General features: G+C 30.8%; 1 protein-coding gene and 1 long non-coding RNA gene across 3 annotated transcripts; one reads left to right on the top strand and one right to left on the bottom strand.

The window, feature by feature from the left end:
• Positions 1–511: 511 nt before the first annotated feature.
• LOC123914690 (molybdate transporter 1-like) lies at positions 512–3,187 on the top strand. Its single transcript, XM_045965878.1, has 2 exons — positions 512–918; positions 1,543–3,187. The coding sequence occupies exons 1-2, from the start codon at positions 660–662 to the stop codon at positions 2,739–2,741; spliced, it is 1,458 nt and encodes a 485-aa protein (XP_045821834.1). The 5' UTR covers positions 512–659; the 3' UTR covers positions 2,742–3,187.
• Positions 3,188–12,493: 9,306 nt separating this feature from the next.
• On the bottom strand, positions 12,494–14,364 carry LOC123914683. 2 transcript variants are annotated; one of them, XR_006811850.1, is made up of 3 exons: positions 14,008–14,364; positions 13,509–13,712; positions 12,494–12,761 (listed from the first exon to the last, which is right to left on the bottom strand). It is a non-coding gene; the product is annotated as an uncharacterized LOC123914683 (long non-coding RNA). The 2 variants fall into 2 exon arrangements; XR_006811851.1 differs by having other exon boundaries at positions 12,494–13,712.
• Between the last annotated feature and the right edge of the window lie 7,129 nt (positions 14,365–21,493).

Raw genomic sequence — 21,493 nt, 5'->3', positions numbered from 1 at the left:
GAGCTTATAACTTATCATATTTTCTTCCAATTGAAAAAAAATTAAATATTAATTAAACATATCTTTTTTTATGTCATTTCATATTTATAAGCTAGTTCAACCGTTAATTTTACCAAATACTATAAATTCAACCAGCTAATTAATCTGTTATAAGCTAGCTTATAAGCTAACCTCTATAAACTCATTCGCTATAAACTATTTTTTAACAAACATAACCATAATAAAATTGTAAAAGAAATAATCATTCAAAAACAGAGTAAAAAAATGTTGACTCAATTATTAAAATGTGAAAAGAAAATAGTTTGGTACTTTTGTTTGCTAGCTACATTTATTTCGTGTTCATTTTAAATGACAAGTTAATTTCAATATTTGTCAATGGTTTAATTCGATACGTTTTCCTTTGCATTTTTATATTTTATTTTTTATTTAATTTAAAAATGACAACAAGTTGATGCCAAATTACATTGACTTTAGAACCCCTATAAATAAACCAAACAATTCACATTCTTTCATCGATTTCATCGAATTTGTTATAAAACCTCTCTTTTAGGCACCTGACCAAAAAAAAAAAAAAAAACCTCTCTTTTAGGCTTTAAGATAGCCACTACTATATAAGTCTAAACGTACAATTAAGACTAATTTAACATCATATTTTCAATATGGCATACCAAAACCATAATCCTTCAATTCAAACCTCAGATGTTGAAGCTCCTGAAATCACTCCAACAAACCATTCACAAGAAACTAAAAGTTTCACAGCAAAATATGCAGTTCACAAAGTGAAACAAAACTTGATTTTTCGATCAAAATGGGCTGAAATTAATGGTGCCATGGGTGACCTTGGCACCTATATACCTATAGTGCTTGCTCTCACTCTAGCTAAGGACCTTAACCTTGGCACCACATTGATTTTCAATGGTATGTTCTATGTCTTTTTCTTTTATTATTATTAATATTATTATATTGAAAATCAGAATTAAAATCATCTCCTCCATGAGACTTCTGAGATCTTAAATTATCAACATTAATTTTTTATTTTTTTACAATGAACTGGAGATCAAACACACGACCTATAGCTTACTACTCAAATCCATCGTCAGTAGACCAAACCTAGTGGCTTTAAATTATCGACTTTTAGTGTGTGAGTTTCATGGCTAGACTCATTAAATTGAAATAAAATATAATTTGTCTTAATTGAGTCGCAATTATTGATATTACAATAAATTATAGTTTAATAGGATTGATATGACAATAAGTATGATCAAAGAGACATTAAAAATCTTGATGTTACGTAGTTATGAGTTTTTTTGTGATATTGTAAAAAATAACTATCAAATATATATATGACTGATGTGACGGTAAATATATACAATGGTAAAGATATCAAACATGTTGATGTTGCAATACATACACATGCACACTATTAAGCTTATTTTTCCTTCTAAAGCCGTAACTTATTCACTTTAGAAGAGTCAAATCGATGTTAAATACGTATAAATACATCAATAATATATTTTTCATATGTGTGGTGTTTTATCACAGGTATCTACAACATCATAACCGGTGTCATTTATGGGATCCCTATGCCAGTCCAACCGATGAAGTCCATCGCGGCTCAGGCCTTATCCGACAAAGATTTCGGAATACCGGAGATCATGACTGCTGGAATCTTAACCGGCGGCACGTTGTTCATACTTGGGATCACAGGATTAATGCAGCTAGTGTACAAAATAATTCCTTTATCAGTTGTGAGAGGAATTCAATTAGCACAAGGTTTGTCATTTGCTTTAACAGCTGTTAAATATGTAAGAAAAGTGCAAGATCTTCCAAAGTCTAAATCTTTAGGCCAAAGACCTTGGTTTGGTTTAGATGGATTGGTTCTAGCTATTGTTTGTGCTTGTTTCATTGTGATAGTGAATGGAGCTGGCGAAAAAAATCGCGGCTGTTGCGGTGATCCACAAAGTGATAATTTAGATGGCCAAACCCAAAAGAGTGATAATGAAAGTGGAAGAAAAAGTAAGATGAATAGATTAAGAAAAATTGTTTTTTCACTTCCTTCTGCTTTATTAGTCTTTGTTTTGGGAATTGTTTTGGTGTTTATAAGAAAGCATGAAGTTATACATGAAATTAAATTTGGACCCTCTTCGATAGAAGTAGTGAAATTCACTAAACATGCATGGAAAAAAGGTTTTATTAAGGGTGCAATTCCACAACTTCCATTATCAGTTTTGAACTCTGTGATAGCTGTTTGTAAATTATCAACAGATCTTTTTCCTGAAAAGGAATTTTCAGTTACATCAATTTCAGTTACAGTTGGATTAATGAATTTAGTTGGTTCATGGTTTGGTGCTATGCCAACATGTCATGGTGCTGGTGGATTAGCAGGACAGTATAAATTTGGTGGAAGAAGTGGAGGGTGTGTGGCACTTCTTGGTGTTGCAAAATTGGTATTAGGATTGGTTTTAGGTACTTCTTTGGCACATATATTGAAGATGTTTCCTGTTGGAATATTAGGAGTGTTACTTTTGTTTGCTGGTATTGAATTAGCTATGTGTGCTAGAGATATGAATAGTAAAGAAGATTCATTTGTTGCACTTATTTGTACTGCTGTTTCATTGGTTGGATCAAGTGCTGCTCTTGGATTTTTGGTTGGAATGATTGTTTATGTCATTCTTAAGTTAAGGAATTGGACTAGTGATAAATCACTTTCTTGCATTTGGAACCAGAAAAGTCCAAATTAAATTTGAAGTAAATGAGTTTATTTAGGATTCGGATGCTTTCCTGCTGTCTGTCTTGCACTGATTACAACTATTGGATCTATGTTGTTGTTTCTCTCTCCAGACATTAGATTAAGGCAGATAAGATGACATAACACATTAAGGCAGGAGAAGATTCAAACTCGTTTATTTATGTGTATATATATTTTTAGTGAAATAAGTTAGTGTGTGTGTTTTTATTATATGTTGATTTTCTGTGAGGTTTGAGTGTTTTTTGTTTTTCTTGTTATTAAGTGAGGAATGGTAGGGGTTGTAGTTCAAGGACACTTTATATTGTAATTGTAAAAAGGGTAGAGCATAGTGTTAGTAGAAACTTCTATTGTTGCTAGCTTTTGCTCCTTGTAACTTATGTATGCTATCGCATACCTAATGTTTAATATACTCTTAATGATAATGCAAATTTCCTTTTATAGCACTATATTTTTTCTTTGCCATTGAATGGATTTTTATTTGATCTAACTAAAACTTAATTTCACTATACATGAATTGTTGTTGTTGTGAATTCGTCTTAAAATCACACCAATGAATAACTTGATGTGTGGAGCAATAAAACGACAACCAATAATTAAGCGGAATAAGCAATAATAATAACAACCGATAAAAGATAAAGGAGAAGAAAGAACACAATATTTATTTACCCAGTTCGGTCCAATAATGACCTAGTCTGGGGGAGAGAGAGCAGCCCCTCCGTTCCACTATATCAAACAAGTAACTTTACAAAGAGTTCCAATTGAGTTACAAGAATTAATCCTAATTCTACCCTAAACCCGAATCTCTTCCCGTGGCCAAGAGACTCAATTTGATAAGTGTTTCCCAAGGTGTACCACAAAGATAGTTTGCCCACCCTAGAGTTGTACCAAGAGAAAACTCTTTTTCCTCTCTAAAACCCTAGCCCTTGTGTGGTGGCAAACCCTAATCCTTGTCTCTACATCTCTACTCTCTTTCTCACTCTCTCTCTCTCAATTTTTCTATGAATAAAAGCACTCCCTATTTATAGAAAAATATATGCCAAAAAATTAGTAACAAATCTGTTTTAAAATAAAACAAATCCAAGTCAAAGTATATTCCAAGAAAATATATTTTTTTCCCAAAAAATCTTCAAAACATCAAAGATGCAAAAAGATTCAACAAAGATTTTTCTGACTTCTTGTAACTGAGATTTCAAGGCATATCCAACAATTCTCCACCTTGCCTTTAAATCGATGGTGATCCCATATCAACCACCGTGCTGCTCTCTCCATCTTGAATTTTCTATTCAAGATCACCAGATTGTACCTCCCTCTTCATCCTCGGAATGCCTTCCGCTCTCATGAAGATCTTGCATCCCACTACCATAGGATTTTAGGTAGCCCCACAAGATTCACCGCACCCTCTTCAGACTCCGAAGTGGTCAACTTCGTACCTCCCTGAAGAAACGCTTGCTCCCAACTATCATCGGAATTTTAGATAGCTCAACAAGCTCCACCATCCCTCTTCAGCCCCGGCCCGGATTGTGCCTTTTCCGTCCTCCTGAAGAATCGCTTGCCTCCGACTATCCATGGGATTTTGCGATAGCCCTACAAGCCTTCACCACTCTTCGACCCCGGAATGCCTTCCGTACTCTCGAAGTTTTGCTTGGCTCCAAACCAACCTTGGAATTTTAGGCGGTTCCACAAGCTGCAACATCAAACTCTCCTTGTATCCAACTACCTCCAGCAGTCTCACAAGTTACCAAGTCTGATCAACTGTTGCTTTCAATTGCCTCCCTGAAGATCCTCTCAAGGTCTTGCACTTCTTCAGCCACAATTGAAACATAACCCACAAGGTCTCCATGGTCATCCCCTTTGGTTCAACAATACCACTCTCATTCATATCTACGATTAGATAGCCAAGAGCTAATGTTGACTGTCTACCACTATTGGAAGACTCCACCTCAAACTGAATTTCCACCAAAGTATACCCACCATGATCTCCACCTTGTAACATGCAAGACCTATCCAACTCCTCTGAAACATACTTCAAGCTATTGTTAGTCTCCAACAATTTCAATTCAGTTCAACACCTAGTAAACCTTGTTCACTAGTCCAACTAAACTCATGTCACTAACAGATCCACTCGAAGTCCCACAACTCAACCACATTATGAGAGTTACCACTAGTTATAGATGCATGACCAACTATCTTTGCATCTAAGTTCAGAAACATACCTCACATCGTGTAAAGAAACTCACGATTGTCAAACTTCGTAAGACAAACTAAACCCATACCTTGAACCTTCAAGCTTTCCGTTTTCAAGATGAACGACTCCACCTTGAACTAACTCTAGAGTCTCAGAGTATTCATTCTTTGAACACATGTGAAAGGAGCATCCAACGTCCATGACTCAACACTCCACCGAATCTCAACTTCCACTAGCACCTCCGCATAATAAAGTTGTTGTTTCAGATAGTAACCCGAGTATTCTTAGCACCGCCTCTCCAGGCTGATGTCGAGTATTATTACCACCGCCTCTCCAGGCCGACCTTCTTCGCAATCTCCATTAACTCTTTATCTTCGAGGCACCAGATAACAACACTCCATGTTTTATCCATCATCCCGAACATTAAAATTGCTTTCATCTTCACTTTCAACAATTCCAAATTGTTTTCGGAAAGTCCCTCGATATCCGACTTAAAACCCATGGTGCTCACTTCAAATTGTTCCGATTGCCCCACGGTGGGCGCCAATTGTTGTGAATTCGTCTTAAAATCACACCAATGAATAACTTGATGTGTGGAGCAATAGAACGACAACCAATAATTAAGCGGAATAAGCAATAATAATAACAACCGATAAAAGATAAAGGAGAAGAAAGAACACAATATTTGTTTACCCAGTTCGGTCCAATAATGACCTAGTCTGGGGGAGAGAGCAGCCCCTCCGTTTCACTATATCAAACAAGTAACTTTACAAAGAGTTCCAATTGAGTTACAAGAATTAATCCTAATTCTACCCTAAACCCGAATCTCTTCCCGTGGCCAAGAGACTCAATTTGATAAGTGTTTCCCAAGGTGTACCACAAAGATAGTTTGCCCACCCTAGAGTTGTACCAAGAGAAAACTCTTTTTCCTCTCTAAAACCCTAGCCCTTGTGTGGTGGCAAACCCTAATCCTTGTCTCTACATCTCTACTCTCTTTCTCACTCTCTCTCTCTCAATTTTTCTATGAATAAAAGCACTCCCTATTTATAGAAAAATATATGCCAAAAAATTAGTAACAAATCTGTTTTAAAATAAAACAAATCCAAGTCAAAGTATCTTCCAAGAAAATATATTTTTTTCCCAAAAAATCTTCAAAACATCAAAGATGCAAAAAGATTCAACAAAGATTTTTCTGACTTCTTGTAATTGAGATTTCAAGGCATATCCAACAGTTGTAATTGCCTTCAAATCTCATGAATCAGAAAATTCAGATCAGCAGCACAAGGCTGCTTCTGGTGCGGCACGCAATAGCGTGGTGTTTTTGGGCTGGTCTTTCTGCTTGCTGCGCGAGGCGTAGGCAAGCTGGCGTGCCACACACATACGATTCCCACATATATGGATGTGCGTTTTCTAATTCTTTGAACATGGTTTAAGGGTTTCTGAGGCCAATATACAAGCTAGGGTTATAAGAGAATTATCTTGGGCAAACACTAGGGTTGGGAATCGAATCATCACCTTGGGAAACACTTTCCAATTGAGTCTCTTGACCACGAGAAGAGATTCAAGCAAAGGGTAGCATTAAGATTCAAATGCTAAATCTTGTAACCGTTTGGAACATCTCTTGTAATCAAGTACTTTGTTTGATAGTGGAACGGAGAGATGCTCTCTCCCAGAGTAGGTCAATTTAGGACCGAACTGGGTAAACAATTTTATGTGTTCTTTCTCACTTTCACCATTTTATCTTTTGCTTGCGATTAATTGTCATTCTCGCTTTATTAATTGATTGCTTAATTCAATTTGCTCCACGCATCAAGTTTTTATTGATGTATGTTTCTTTCGAATTCACAACATGAATAAACCAAAAAGAGTAGGCGATCCTTACAAAACCGTCTCGTAAAATGATGTTTCCAATACACCTTCTCACACTCATCACTATTGATACAAAGAGTAGGTGATCCGAAATGATATGCTTTGATGCCACTTTAGGTTTTTAAATTGGTCTTACTTATAAAATTGGCTTATAAGATAATAATTGACACCACTTTTAAACTTATTATTTTTTTAACTCTCTTGTTCCCAGGGTAAGGAGACCCTAATAGTTTGAAATTCGGTCGTGAGGTAAGTAAAATCTAACAAAAAATTGTTTCATCTAAAAATCAAAACTCGAGTTCTCTCAAATAATTCGTCCTAAAACATTTTGTTCATGCCTTATCTCATCCATGATATGGCCACTTTAAAGAATCAAACTTTGGAATTTCATTTTTTTTGGTCTTAGGGCTCGTTTGACCCAACTTTTTTTAGAGCTTATGCAAACAGCTTATGTAATATAAATTAAGTTTTATGCTATTTTATAAGTTCACACTAGTGAAAATTGTAATTTTATAAGCTATTTCATCACAAACTACCTTGACAAACTTATAATAATATACTAAAAAAAGTTGGGTCAAACGAGACCTTAGTCTTAAGGCTTGTTTCTAAAGAAATCAAATTTAGGTATGCATGAGTCATAATCGATTCGACCTTAACTAAAATTTATTTATGATTTGAGTTTAGTCACTTTATTTTTAGTATATACTCAAATATTATATCCAAAATATAGGGTTTTTTACAAATCCAATGTTTTTCTCCAAAATTATACATAGTTTGAAATGAAAGCAAGGAAATGGGGTTGATTTTATAAACTCAGCCTACAAAATAAAATTTGGTAAAAGTTAACTTTACAACCACTACTAGAAAAATTAAATTTAGAGAGGGAAGTAATCCGTCGCTAATTGTTAAATATCCGTCACAAACATGTTTAGCGACGGCATTTGCGACGACATGAAATCTGTAAACAATTTCAACGTCGCAAACATTTAGTGAGGGAATTCATCATCCGTCACAATTGGCGACGAAAAAATTCGTCACAAAGATAATAGATCCGTCACTTATGACTGACCAAAAGTACATCATTTGTTCTTGAAATTCCGTAGCTAATTAGTGATGGAATTCATTTCCCTCGCTAAATAGTGATAGAATTCATTTCCCTCGGTAATTTGTTACAGATTTCATATTCCCTCCCTAATTTATGATAGATTTCATATTCCCTCACTACTAATTGTGACATATTTGAAACTCCCTCCCTAATTTATGATGTAATTGAAATTTCCTCGTAAATGCTATTATAATACATTTATTATATTCAACAAAATAAAATTTTTATATATACAACATTTTTTTAATCGAATCCATAAGTATCACGTATATCATCACAAAAATACAAAAAAAATCATCACTAGTATTTAATATTGTTCTTGAAATTAAGAATTTACAAGTAAATTCTTAAAACAACAATATACTATCTATAACTAAGAATCTATTTCTCCTCCATAGCTAAAAGCGACTCTCCATGCCATGTACAAATCAATTTCTCATTTGTCTTGAATTGTGTAACCTACATTAAAATGAACAAAAATTGTAACGAACACGACAAGATAAATTTAAATAAATCTTGAATATAGCTAGCAAAGAACAATAAAATATACTAAATGAAAGAAAATATTCTACTAATAGATATACACTAAAAGGAAGCCTTTAGATGACATGTTATAAACATTTGAATGCATGTGCTTTCACTTGATTGTTGTCAATCTGATACTATTTTTCTAGCAATACCTATCTGCAACATGTAACTATAAATCACACTACCATATGATTCTAAGAATAATAACCATCAAAAGGACATAAATTGAAGATAACTTCTACAAGTGACATAAATTGAAAATGTTTTTTTTTATTGAAGATAACTTCTACAAGTTGAAAGTAAAGAATAATAAAAAAAAAGTCAAGGGCATACTTGAAAAAATCGGTAGGATTATACAAAGAACCATATGTTTCTTAACCCCCTGCATATATGCATGAATCAAAGCCCCCTGCACATTGCAAGAAAGGTTTAATTGTCATAGAGAATAAATTCATCAACAATATTACTAGACATGGCTTCTCAAAAATCAATAAATATTTGCAACACAAAATTGAAAACAACAAAGTTCGTAAGAAACATGCTTGCTTAAAGATTAGCATTGATTAATTTAGTAACTTAACTTTACAACTTTTAATCTTTGTTCCATTAAATACTACAAATCAATGAATCTAGACATGATTTTGAATCATACACAAATGTATAATAACATTATGATTAGCTAACACATCATTTAAGCCAGACTATGCTGTCTACAATATACTGTAACTTTTTCAAGTAAAGATTGAAGATAGTGCTTCAATAATTTTTTGTTTGACAGGGCTTGATTGTCTGCTACCTATCTAATGTCTCTTTATCCAACAATAAATGGTGGTCTCATGACTCTGTTCCAACTTCCTAAGGAAATGAACCTGGTGTCATGACTCAATGAGTTTTTAGTTTTTTTTTTTTTTTTTTTACTTTTACCATTAGTTTAATCTGATTCAGATATCAGTTCTGCAATCAAGTGGTTCCAGCCCCCTCCCGATCGCAGTTGCGGGGGATCGAACTCTGGTCCTCCTTACCAAGTTCAACATCAATCACCACTGAACCAACTAACTATTGGTTAAGTTTTTCGTATTTAATAATATACAAAATTTTGATTTTAGATCTTGAAAATAAAAATGAAATATTTTAATCCTTATAAAATTATGTTTTGTATTTTGTTTCTAATGAACTAATTCTAACACATTTTGTTGGATAAACCAAAGAAAAATTATTTGGTAATCTGAAATTTTGTTGGCTCGCTACCGTACCATGTAGCAAAATTAATTCAAAGAACAACAAATGGTCAAAAAGATTTATGTAGATGACTTTTGGAGAAAGCTTTATGAAGTCATAGGATTGAAGAAAGAATAACAATTGTTTAAAAAAATACATTTTCTTAAACTAAATAAAAATTAAATAACATTGAGTTAGGTTAATTTATTCTCTAAAATCACATGTTTTAATGAACTTAAATAGAAATTTGCTAGTTAAAAAAAAAATTTCTACATTTAAAAAAAATGAAATGCACAAATTTTGGAGATAAATTTTTTGTTTGTATGTTCCTTAACACCTCTTCTTAAGATACAAATTAATACTACTCTCTACTATCTTAATTATAAACAAATTTTTATTTTTGTTAAATAAATCAATTATTCAATAAATTTAAAAAACAAATATTTACTTATAATTAAAGTCAAAAAAATAATTTTTTTTATAACAATTTGGGTTCTCAATTGTATCTACTTTTGACAAGGGCTTGCCAACATGCAACCCATCAAACGTGCCTTTATCCAACAAAGGGTGTTGGGGGCATGACTCTATTTCCACTTCTGGAAATTGGAATTATCCAACAAACAAATAACAACATAGAAAATGCTGATAAGGATTTTTAGGGTATTGTTTAAAGAAGGAAAAAAAGAGAGTAATTTTTGTATAAAAGACAATGTAACTATAACTTTGACAAACTGTATGACTCATATTTTTAATACAAACTTTTTCTTTATAAATTTCATGCACAATGTACTTTAGACATTTATTAGCATATGGTCCTAAAAAACAATAATGTCATGCTACACAACTTTGGGTTCCTGTTATAATATTAAAAATTGGACCACTAATAATTCTAAAGATTAGGTCTAGTGGTAAAAAGACATGTCTTAAATTTGAGAGATCCTGAGTTCGAGTTCAATTAGTACTCTTGGAATGAGGTAAATGTAATTATCTTTAAGTGTTCTAATAGCCTTAAGGTCTTTCCTATCTTGAATTGGGCACCTTCCCCTCAACTTTAAATTTTTACTTATTTATAAATAAATTTCATTAATAATTATAAGATAATTATACATGAATGAAAGACAAACAAATAACAAGCTGTCATCTTTTATAGAGAAACTTTTGTCAATTGGTGGAAGGAGATAATTTTGTGGCCAAGTAAAAGTATATCTAAAATTAATGTTATATGCAAACAACGTTAATATATAAATAGATTTTTTTAGCACAATGTACGGAGCATGTGGTTCATTGTAGAGATTTTTCAAGCTTTAAATACAGACACGACTTTGTTCGAGATGTTCTTTTTAATATTTTTAGGCGCGCAGAAATATCTATAAAAAAAGAGGTGTATGTGAACTTTTTGACCGACCCACAAGAAGTACGACCGACTGAAGACTCACAATTTAAGTAATTAGAATTATCTCAGCACATTTGGAATTCTAGAATGCAATACACAGAACGCTCAAGTTCTACAACTAGAACAAGTTGCTCCAGTTCTAGAACATGAAAATATCTAAAATCCTAAAATTTTAGATATGTATAGGGTTCTATAACTTGAACATATAAATTATAAAAACTTTCCCCGTAATGCCACTGCCGCTGGGTGAAAAAGCTATGAAAGAGATGAATGGGTTGAAGAAGCTATGAAACTGGAAAAAAATAATTGAAGACTAAACTGATGTATTGATCTGTGAAGGAATAGAATTAAAACAATAAAAATAACAAAGATAGATGATAGCGCTAGAAACCATAAACAAAACAGGCAGAGAGAGATTAAAACAACAAAGGAAAAAGGGATTAAAAATAGAAAAATAGAGACAAGTTCAGATCTGAGGCGGCAATTAACAAGTTGTGGTGCAGTGGTCGTTAGAAACCGGTGAAGGGCGCAGCCGACGGCGGCCGGCAGCAGACCTCGAGCACGGAACAGTCGTGAGAGAAGAAATCGGAATGCGAAGAAGAAGGCCAACACGAATTTCAAAATCTTTCTCAATTTTTTTAATTGAAAAAAAAGGATCAACTAAATCTCAGAAGCTTTGTCTCATATTCATTCCATCGTCGAAAAACCCGTTCGGCCACTGTTAGATATTAATCAACATCACTGAGCTTCTGCCGTCGAGGTTAGGAATTAAAACACCGTCGTGCAGTTTTACAACAATGAGGAAAGTTGAAATAGAAGCAATATTGGATAGCAGCCTTCTCTGGTGAGCGTCGCGAAGTAGAAGGGAGCCATGTTTTCCGGTGAGCATCGTGAGAATGAGAAGAAGAAGAAGAAGAAGAAGAAGAAGAAGAAGAAGAAGAAGAAGAAGAAGAAGAAGAAGAAGAAGAAGAGGAGAATAGACTAGCATCCATCGTGAGAAGAAGAAGAGAATGTGGTTTTGTTTTTTTAATTTTTAGAATAATCTATTATTTATATATTTAGGAGTTTCTCTCTCATGGTCTTATTCCTATGTGGCACCATTTCCTTGATCCATGTCTTATGTGACATTCTAATATTTCTCCAATTCCTATGTGGCTAACTATGAAGGCCTTTGCAATTTCTTTAATACATGATGATATCATTTTACTTAGAATCTTTGGCTAATTTGGAAATTCAATCATTTTTCAATTATTGTTTATAAATCGAATTTAATGCACCTATTAAAAATAATTTTAAAAGGAAATATTTTACTTGGTTGAAACTTTGGTGGTTTCTTTATATTTGAAGTTGCATTACCACGTCCGTTGTTTTTCTTTATATTGCTTATTTTCGTTGCTTAATATTATTCTTAACGTGGATTTAGAAGATTTCAACAAACAACACAAATTCTAACACACCATTTCATGTGGTGGGTTTCTTTTCAAACTTAGCAGATACATGCATGATTCGTTGCTTTCAATTTTAAAATTAAATAAATAATAAAACTCAAATTAGATCAAAACAAGTCTAATATTTATGGAAAGGCATAATGAAAAACAAATCATGTCCATTCTCTTTCAAATAAGCTCTAAATTGATGGTCATTCTATTTCCATTCACTTCAATCTTCATGGTTGACCTCATTAATATTTCCCATGATTTTTTATTGTGAATACCTGCATCAGATTAAATCAAATATTCAACCAATGACACCATAAATACACATCAACTCAGCCTCAATATTCACGCATCTCTTTTCAAACCATCTAAGCTTTTAGCAATACAGTGTTGTCTTTCAATTTCAAATACGATGGCAAACCACATTGATATGATTTCAACTATCAAGAATTTAATTCCAACTGATCCAGGTCTACCTTTTAAATTTCAAAGGAGACAATTTCCTCTGACTCTTTGTTTTGCTATGACAATTAATAAAAGTCAAGGACAGTCGCTCTCCCATGTCGGAATTTACCTTCCTCGACCGGTATTCACTCACGGTCAGTTGTATGTTGCGATGTCTAGAGTCAGGTCGAGAAATGGACTCAAGTTGTTGATTTTGGATGATGAACAAAAAGTTTGCACTTCAACCAAAAATGTTGTGTATCTTGAAATCTTCACCAATGTCTAGAATTTTTTTAAGGTATTAATGTCTAGCTTTCCAATCATATCTACTAATAATGATGTTCATTTCGATCACCATTGAAACATTATGCTACTGGGATATATTTGTTTAGTATTGGTTATTTTCTTCTTATATTTATCCCAATTTTATCCCTTTAAAGGTTGTTTATTTTGATTTCTCATTGAGTTAAACAACATATGCAGTAATCAACCTATAACCAAATAACAACATCAACAAATGAAGAAAACATTTCATAAGGCACATAATCCAACTATTCTATAAGCAAATTATAATTACATACCTTTACTCAATTGGATGACCCTTCTTCAGATGCTCGCCACTTTAGAAAATTTCTAACTCTCCATCAGTTCAACATCGTTTCCAGCCTCTCTCCACTGCTTCATAACTTTGATCTCCTCTCTAGCCTTATAAGCATCAGCACGTCTCCGGTTGAATCAGGAAGATCGTTAATCGAACGAACTCCTCATACCCACGCTTCACCTTCCTACGAAATTGAAACAACCCTTAAGAATAGAAAATGCACAATTTTTGTCTATTATAAAGCAATTGATCATTGATTTCTCACAAAGATCTACTAACTTCAACATCAAAATAAAAATCCTCAAGAACAAAGCTTCACCAGATTTAGAAATGTTGCAACAAGATCCTACTAACTTCAACGCCAAAATAAAAACCCTAAAATTAGAAGACATACCCAAAAACAAAAGCAAAACAACAGAGAGGAAGAGTCAAAAATCGAAGGGGAGAAGGAATGAGGAACATGAGAGAGATGAACTTACAGAAAAGAGAGGAGAGTTCGTTCGATCGGAGCAGTTGCGCCGGCAGCGAGTGGCGACGCGAGAGAATCAGTGAAAGAATCGTTCAAATTCGTAGGTTGAGGATTGAGGATAGTGGAGGAATTTTTCATTTAAGTGAAGGTCATTATGGTACTTTCGAATATATATACAATTTTTTCTTAAAATAATAAAGAACGAAGGCCTTTTACTCTCGATTTGAAGACAAAGGAATCAAATGGTGATTTTGAAGAATGGAGTCATGGTGATGAAGGGGCTTTTTCAGAAATGAAGGAAGGAACAAGATGGTGATGAGGAGAAAGGAAGCATCTTAGATAACATAAATATCTATCTATCTATTGCTATTATTTAGCAGTAATTTTTTTTTTTAGATACCTATTATTTAGTAATTAGTAAAGTAACAAATAAACCTTTTTTTTTCTTGCTCAACAAACAAAAAAAATAAAAAAAATATTTTTTCAACGTTAAAATGTAGAAGATTTGGTTAACAAAAATAACTGTAGAAGATACACTCAACCATTTTTTTTTATTTTTAAACTTCCATTTATTTTTTGGTCAATTAAACATGTCAATATCAGTAACATTCTTTAACAAACAATATTCAATTTTTTATTTAATTTACTTTTTTTTTTGTCTTACATTTATTTAATTTACTCTTTAACTTATCTTATAAGTTTTTTTTTTATAATTATCTTATAAGTTCAATAAATAAATTAGCTTTGATAAATATAAATTTGTCAATTACTAAACTAATTTTTATTTTAGTAAAGTTTAATGGATATATTATGTCCAGGTAAATTAATTTTAGGAGTAAAATATCATACATTTTTTTGGTCATGTTCTCCTTTTAAAATTTGACGCATCAACAATTTTTTCCATTTTCTCCTCTTAAGATGTTGATGTATTAAATTTTAAGTGGAGAACATGACCAAAAGGATGTTAGTAATTGACCTAAGTTTTCTCCTTAATTTTACACAACACTGTTCAATATGAATTAAGTGTTTTTCCATATCATACGATTAATGTGTGATGTATGTCCTGCTATTATTAACACTAATATCCAATATTCAATATATATTTACTTTTAGCCCCTAAAAATTATTTTAGTTTTAATTAAATTTATGAAATATATTAATTTAAATATATTTTTCATTGAGCATTAACCCGTGCGAATGCACGGGTCAGTTATACTAGTTCATTATTAAATGTGAGCCATTCATTTTCATTTTGCCGCGTGTCAACTGGTTATGAAAAGAAAAGGAGATTGCCGTTAAGTGCCAAAATGGAGAGGATCTAGACTCTATTAATAATGCTATTTATCGCGAAACAGTGCATCGCGAATTTTCACGAATACCACTGTTTTCTTTATATGTATTTCCCTATAAAATATCTATACAAAAACAGAACCATGATAACATTCCAAAAACACCTTTTCCACCGTCATCACCGCTTGCTCTGGTGAGTGGAAGGCTATGTTGCTCATTCTTTGAAATTTTTTCTACTTTAGCATCTAATTAAGTTTTAAATTGGGTCTAATTCTCTTATGAGAGAATCTCGGGGTGCTTGCAAAACTGGAGCACAGTACCACTCTATTCATGATTCGTTGATAGAGAGGAGTTACTAGCAGTAGCAGATCTGTTATCAAATGAGGAATTTGCCAAACCTCAGTTTTACCGATGACAGCACAGCTGAACCGTAGATCTCCTTTTCAAATTAATCTAATTGAAAAAAACAAGGAGAGAGAAACATGAATCACATGCGCTTATTGGTACACGTCATTCGTGATGTTGTCGTGAAACTCAAATTCGCTGTATTAAGCATTTTCCTTTTATATAATTTTAATAATTAATTTAAAATAACAAGTTGCTTGCAACATTGATTTTTTTTTGTTTATAACCTACCGGTTCCTAGCCCCTCGAAGAAAAGAGTCCTAGTAGTCAGAGTTCGGCCGTGATGTAAGTAAAGTCTGGTCAAGAAATTATTCCACCCAAGAAACGAAATCGGGACTTCCAACATTGACTTTAGAACCCCTATAAATAAACAAACAATTTACTTTTTTTTTTTATAATATAAGAGCTTATACATTAATACAAACTGCTAGCTGTATTTATTCAACAACAAAACCGCTAGCAGTATATGATTTTTTTTTTGTGTTCTTAAGATGTGCATATAGAGCACATGTTAAGGTATCTTAATATAGAAATTTAACATTTAATAATACAAAAATTTAATGTTTAAAAAGTTAAAATTTAATGTTTCAACATTTAATACTTTCTATTTTTGCTTCTTTAACATGTGCTTTTGGTGCATATGTTAATATTCTCCTTTTTTTTTTACAACAAAGCAGTATATGATATTTGTCAATCATATTAAATCGTCCATATATATATATATATATGGAGAGATCAAATTACACCGGTGTAACTTTAAAAAAGTTAATAATCGTTGATTTTATTTTGATCTAATGGCTATTAAAGACTCAATTATGACTCACATGATTCCATTAATAAATTAAGGAATCTCTTTTTTTTAGAAAAAAAAATTTACCTTCCTTTTTTGCATTAATAAATTTTAGGATAACTATTTTTAATAGTGTTTTTTTTTTGGAATAACAATTTGTACGACCGATAATAGAAACATAACTAGGTAGAGTCCGCAGTAGATCTGATCTTGAATTTCTTATGCAGTGCACACTATATATTACCCTTTTAAAAAGCTTATACTCTATAATTCTTTTTTTTTTTTTTATTAAAATTTTATGGATTTTTTTATAACTAAAACAATAGCATTAAAAATCCTAAAAAAAAACTTAAAAGTACCAAAAAAAAATATAAAAAAACAACTTAAAAGTAACCGAATTAATAAAAAGCATCCAAAAATTGTCTGAAACAAGGAAATGACATAATACTACCTATACAATAATAACTAATAATATCTTCGAAGTGCCAGTCTTATTTTCTCCACCATTTTTATGAAAAATATCCATGAATAATTTATATAACTTGAAGCATTTTACGCTGAAATTTTATAATATCCATTCCTTTATAAATTCTTTAAAAAATAATAACTCTTTAATAGTCATAACTCTTTAGAACATAATAGCTCTAAAAAATAAAGTATTTACGCTGATTGAAATAAAAAATCAAGTACCTGAAATTTATTAATGCAAAAAAGGAAGGTAAGAAAATAAAAAAGAAGATTCCTTAATTTATTAATAGAATCATGTGATTCATAAGTGAGTCTTTAATAGCCATTAGATCAAAATAAAAGCAAAAAATATTAATGAGTATAACTTTTTTAAAATTATACCGGTGTAATTTGATCTCTTATATATATATATACTAGTATAACTTACCCGTGCTATCGCCCGGGTTAATGTTCTATGAAAAATATAGATCATTTTTTTTCACACATGAAAAATATGGATTATTAAAATTTTAATATTGTGATTTCTTTAATTATTTGTAAAATTAATTTTATATTTAATGTAATAGTTTATTTAAATATGATAAAAGATCCAAATTTTGGAGATTTTAAGGAAAAATGGCATAATGGAGAGTGATACTCTACTCCCCGTTCCCAACTCACATATTCATATATTTGTTCTTTTATTTTCATAAAAAAAAGGTCATTATGCAAAAATTAATCTAACGGTTAATATATTTGTTCTTAATCGTCATCTCTCTCCTTTAGACATTTGTTTTCTTCAAGAGTATTTTATCTCATGACCCCGTGTGAAAAAATTTCACATTTGAGAAGCAAAATGGGGCGATTTTAATTTTAATATTATTTATTTAAAAGTAATGAACAGTAGAATTGTTTGTCATTTGCTTGACACAAAAAAAATTTATATAATTTTTTTAAGCATATCTCATTTGTTAATGTGCAAAGTTTAAAAAATGTATCTATTTGTTTATTTTACAGTGATGTATGGAGAATAAAAATAAAGTAATACATGATATTATTGCTTTTAATTCTTTTTTTATATATATAAAATCATTGTTACTTTCCCTGCTTTCAATTGATATCGTATTTTTTATATAATAAAATCTACAAATGTATGTATCACCCCGTGTAAGTTATTTTTTACTTAATACCTCCATGTAGGTTTTTTGTTTTATCAATACCCCTGTATTTTAATATTTTTTTTGGTACAAATCACTATGTATTTTTTTTATTATAAAAATCACGTTAAGGTAAACCATAATTAATAGAATAATAAAATGAAATAGAAAAATAATCTATGAAGTCAATTATTTCATTCCTTTTATATTTCAGACAATGACACCTTTTTCTCTACTTGATAAGTATGAAGTTTAAGAATAATTTTTTTAAGCATATCAATTTCTCAATTCCACATTTTTCTCAATTCCACATTTTTCTCAATTCCACATTTGTTAAATATCACATGAAAAATTAGACAAATAAAAATATAATGAGTAAAAAAATAGAGTACAACATTTATTTATAAATAATAGTAAAAAAACATTTATAAGCATGATTTAAATCCAATAAAAATAATATGAACAACAATTCTTTTTTAATAAGTAAGCATATGATTAAAAAAAATGACAATAAAATATAAAAAATATAAATAAATACTTAAAACTCTAACATCAATTGATAATACTTAATCATAATTTGAATAACAAACAATGTTGTTCTTCCGTATATAGACCTGCAAATAAAGAATTATAACTCAAAATTAGTACAATTTTCTGATTGTAGAATTAAACTTGAATATTTTATCCACTCCTCTGTTCTCAATCCACATGTTATTTATCCCTCGTAGTCATCTTCATCAGTCTCTGCAAGAATCTCGTTGATCATCATATAAAAAAATTAGATTATTATTATATATGATTAAGGTTAAAGTCAATTAGTTGAGATATTAATTTTTCTAAATTTAATTTTAGTTTTCCTATTCTTAATTTTAGTTGAGATATTAATTTCTCTTATATATATATATATATAAAAGCAAAATCGTCCATATGCTGTCATATAAAAAATATGATAGTGTCACACTCACATAGTAGTCACACTCACATTCCTTATGGGATCGTCACATATATAAAAAAAATAAAAAAAAACATTCCTTATGTGATTTAAGAAAGATATGTGAGCGGTCAACTTGAGATTTTTACTAGTATTTTTGACAAATTGAGCCGCGGTCATGGTTTTCAATGTAAATTAGTCATCGCTACCAGTAGTAAAATTTTTATACCAATATTATGGTAATAAAAAAAATACGGTATAATAGAGAGAAAGAACACATGCAATGAATTGTTATGTGATAAAATAATTTTTTTTATAAGTCAAAAACATCTGAACATCAAAAGAAAAATCGACATTCTAACTATGTTGACATCTTGAAGTTCTCCCTATTTATTTTTTTTGGTTACCAAGATATTGATACGAAGTTTTTCCTATGTGACACACAAGATGAATTCTTTCCTCTCAACTGATTTCTTTCGGTACGCATGAGTCATGAGTCGAACCCCTGACCACATATCTAAACGGACCAAAACTCTTATAACTTGACCAATTCATTGTTGGTAAATTCCAAATCTTTGTGATCGATAAAATAGATAAACAAAAGAGACATATGGCTCTCTTTGGGAAAGTCAATAAGCTAGTTTATAACTTTTAGCTTATAAGATGTTAAAAGCTCTGTTAGGTAACAGTTTTAAAAAAAGAGTTTATAACTTATTTTGCTAGCTTATAACTTATTTTTCAAACGTTATTTCAAGTAGCTTAATTATGAGCTTATAGCTTATCATATTTTCTTCCAATTTTACCCCTATCATCTTACTTGAAAAAAAATTAAATATTAATTAAACATATATTTTTTTATGTCATTTCATATTTATAAACTAGTTCAACCGCTAATTTTACCAAATACTATAAATTCAACCAGCTAGCTAATCTGCTATAAGTTAGCTTATAAGCTAACGGCTATAAACTCATTCGCTATAAACCAGCTTATTAGCTATCCACTATTTTTTAAAAAACAGAACCGTAATAAAATTGTAAAAGAAATAATCATTCAAAAACAGAGTAAAAAAATGTTGACTCAATTATTAAAATGTGAAAAGAAAATAGTTTGGTACTTTTGTTTGCTAGCTACATTTATTTCGTGTTCATTTTAAATGACGAGTTAATTTCAATATTTGTCAATGGTTTAATTCGATACGTTTTCCTTTTTTGTTGGTATTCAATTCGATACGTTTTCCTTTGCATTTTTATATTGGTGAGCACTCTGGTACACATATTATGTAGATGTGTACCAGTACATTGTTGATGTGTATAATTTTAATTGGTCCACATATCTTTTACTAGTAAAAGGAAGGTTGAGTTGCTCAAAAGCAAGCATTGTGATGATGTGGCATGCTTTAGAGAGCTTCTCATATCTATTTAAAATTTGTCCCACAATTTATTTTGTGTGTCCATTTATGCTCCAAAATAATTATCTATATGTTACAATAATAATGGCTCCCAATAATAATGAAAGAAAGAAAAGAAAAAAAAGATCAAATTACAAAAAAACAATGAATAGATATATGCTCTTTCATATTTTACACTACCAAACATAAAATATAAATCATGCATGCGTAAATATGATTTGCAATTTGTAAAATTTTACTTTAAATAAATAAACCAAATAAAAAAATTACTCCTCAAAAAAATTCTATGCTTGACAAAATAAATAAATAAATTTTATGAAAAAAAATACTTTAGTTATATTGTTTATTAATTAATTACTATTGTGCTATTATTTAAAAAAAAATTAACTTTGTCACACCAACTTTTAAAAAAAATTTAACTTACTCTAATGATAAATAATAATAATAATAATATATTAAAAAAAAACTAACACAATTTATTGTTGTTGAATTGAGACAAAAATGAATTGCAAGCAATGAAAGGTGGAATGGTGCATCATGTTATTGTTTTAATTGCATTACAATATATTATTAAAATATATATTGTATGTTACAATTCCCTATTAATGCAATTGAAAACAAAGAATTCTTGGAGACACTAATATTGAATATGTTAATTTAGCTAATTATCAAACACAAGCTCTATATAAAGTTAACCCAAAAGCTAATTATCACCACCACCATATCAGGAAGTCTACCTTCTATGTTTTAACAAAATTTTAATTTATCTATCTCATAGCAAAAACTCTATGGTTTCTTTGTCTAACATCTCCATGAGAAAAAGTTATGCTTCTTCACCTTCCATATGTTAAAGTTACACATTATAGTGTCTTGAATTGATTTAAAAGCTATTGTGTGCATATATATATATATAGTTACATCATAAGTATATTGGTTTTTGTCCTTGGTAGGTGATGTTGTCTAACCTCTTAGAGTATCAGGTATGTCTACATGTGATTGATTAAGAAATTGATATACATATATGTGATAGTTGCCTATTAATATGTTTGTAAATTGGAATTTTTCTA

The sequence above is a fragment of the Trifolium pratense genome, linkage group LG1, assembly GCF_020283565.1.
Source record: "Trifolium pratense cultivar HEN17-A07 linkage group LG1, ARS_RC_1.1, whole genome shotgun sequence".
NCBI lineage: Eukaryota > Viridiplantae > Streptophyta > Magnoliopsida > Fabales > Fabaceae > Trifolium > Trifolium pratense.
The sequence above is the reverse complement of the archived record's forward strand: the minus strand, read 5'-3'. Positions and strand labels throughout refer to the sequence as shown.

Excerpts from the sequence above, each read along its gene's own strand:
- LOC123914690 (XM_045965878.1), top strand. The coding sequence starts at position 660 with ATGGCATACCAAAACCATAATCCTTCAATTCAAACCTCAGATGTTGAA. Across the intron at positions 919-1,542 it reads CACCACATTGATTTTCAATG|GTATCTACAACATCATAACC; the intron begins GTATGTTCTATG and ends GTTTTATCACAG.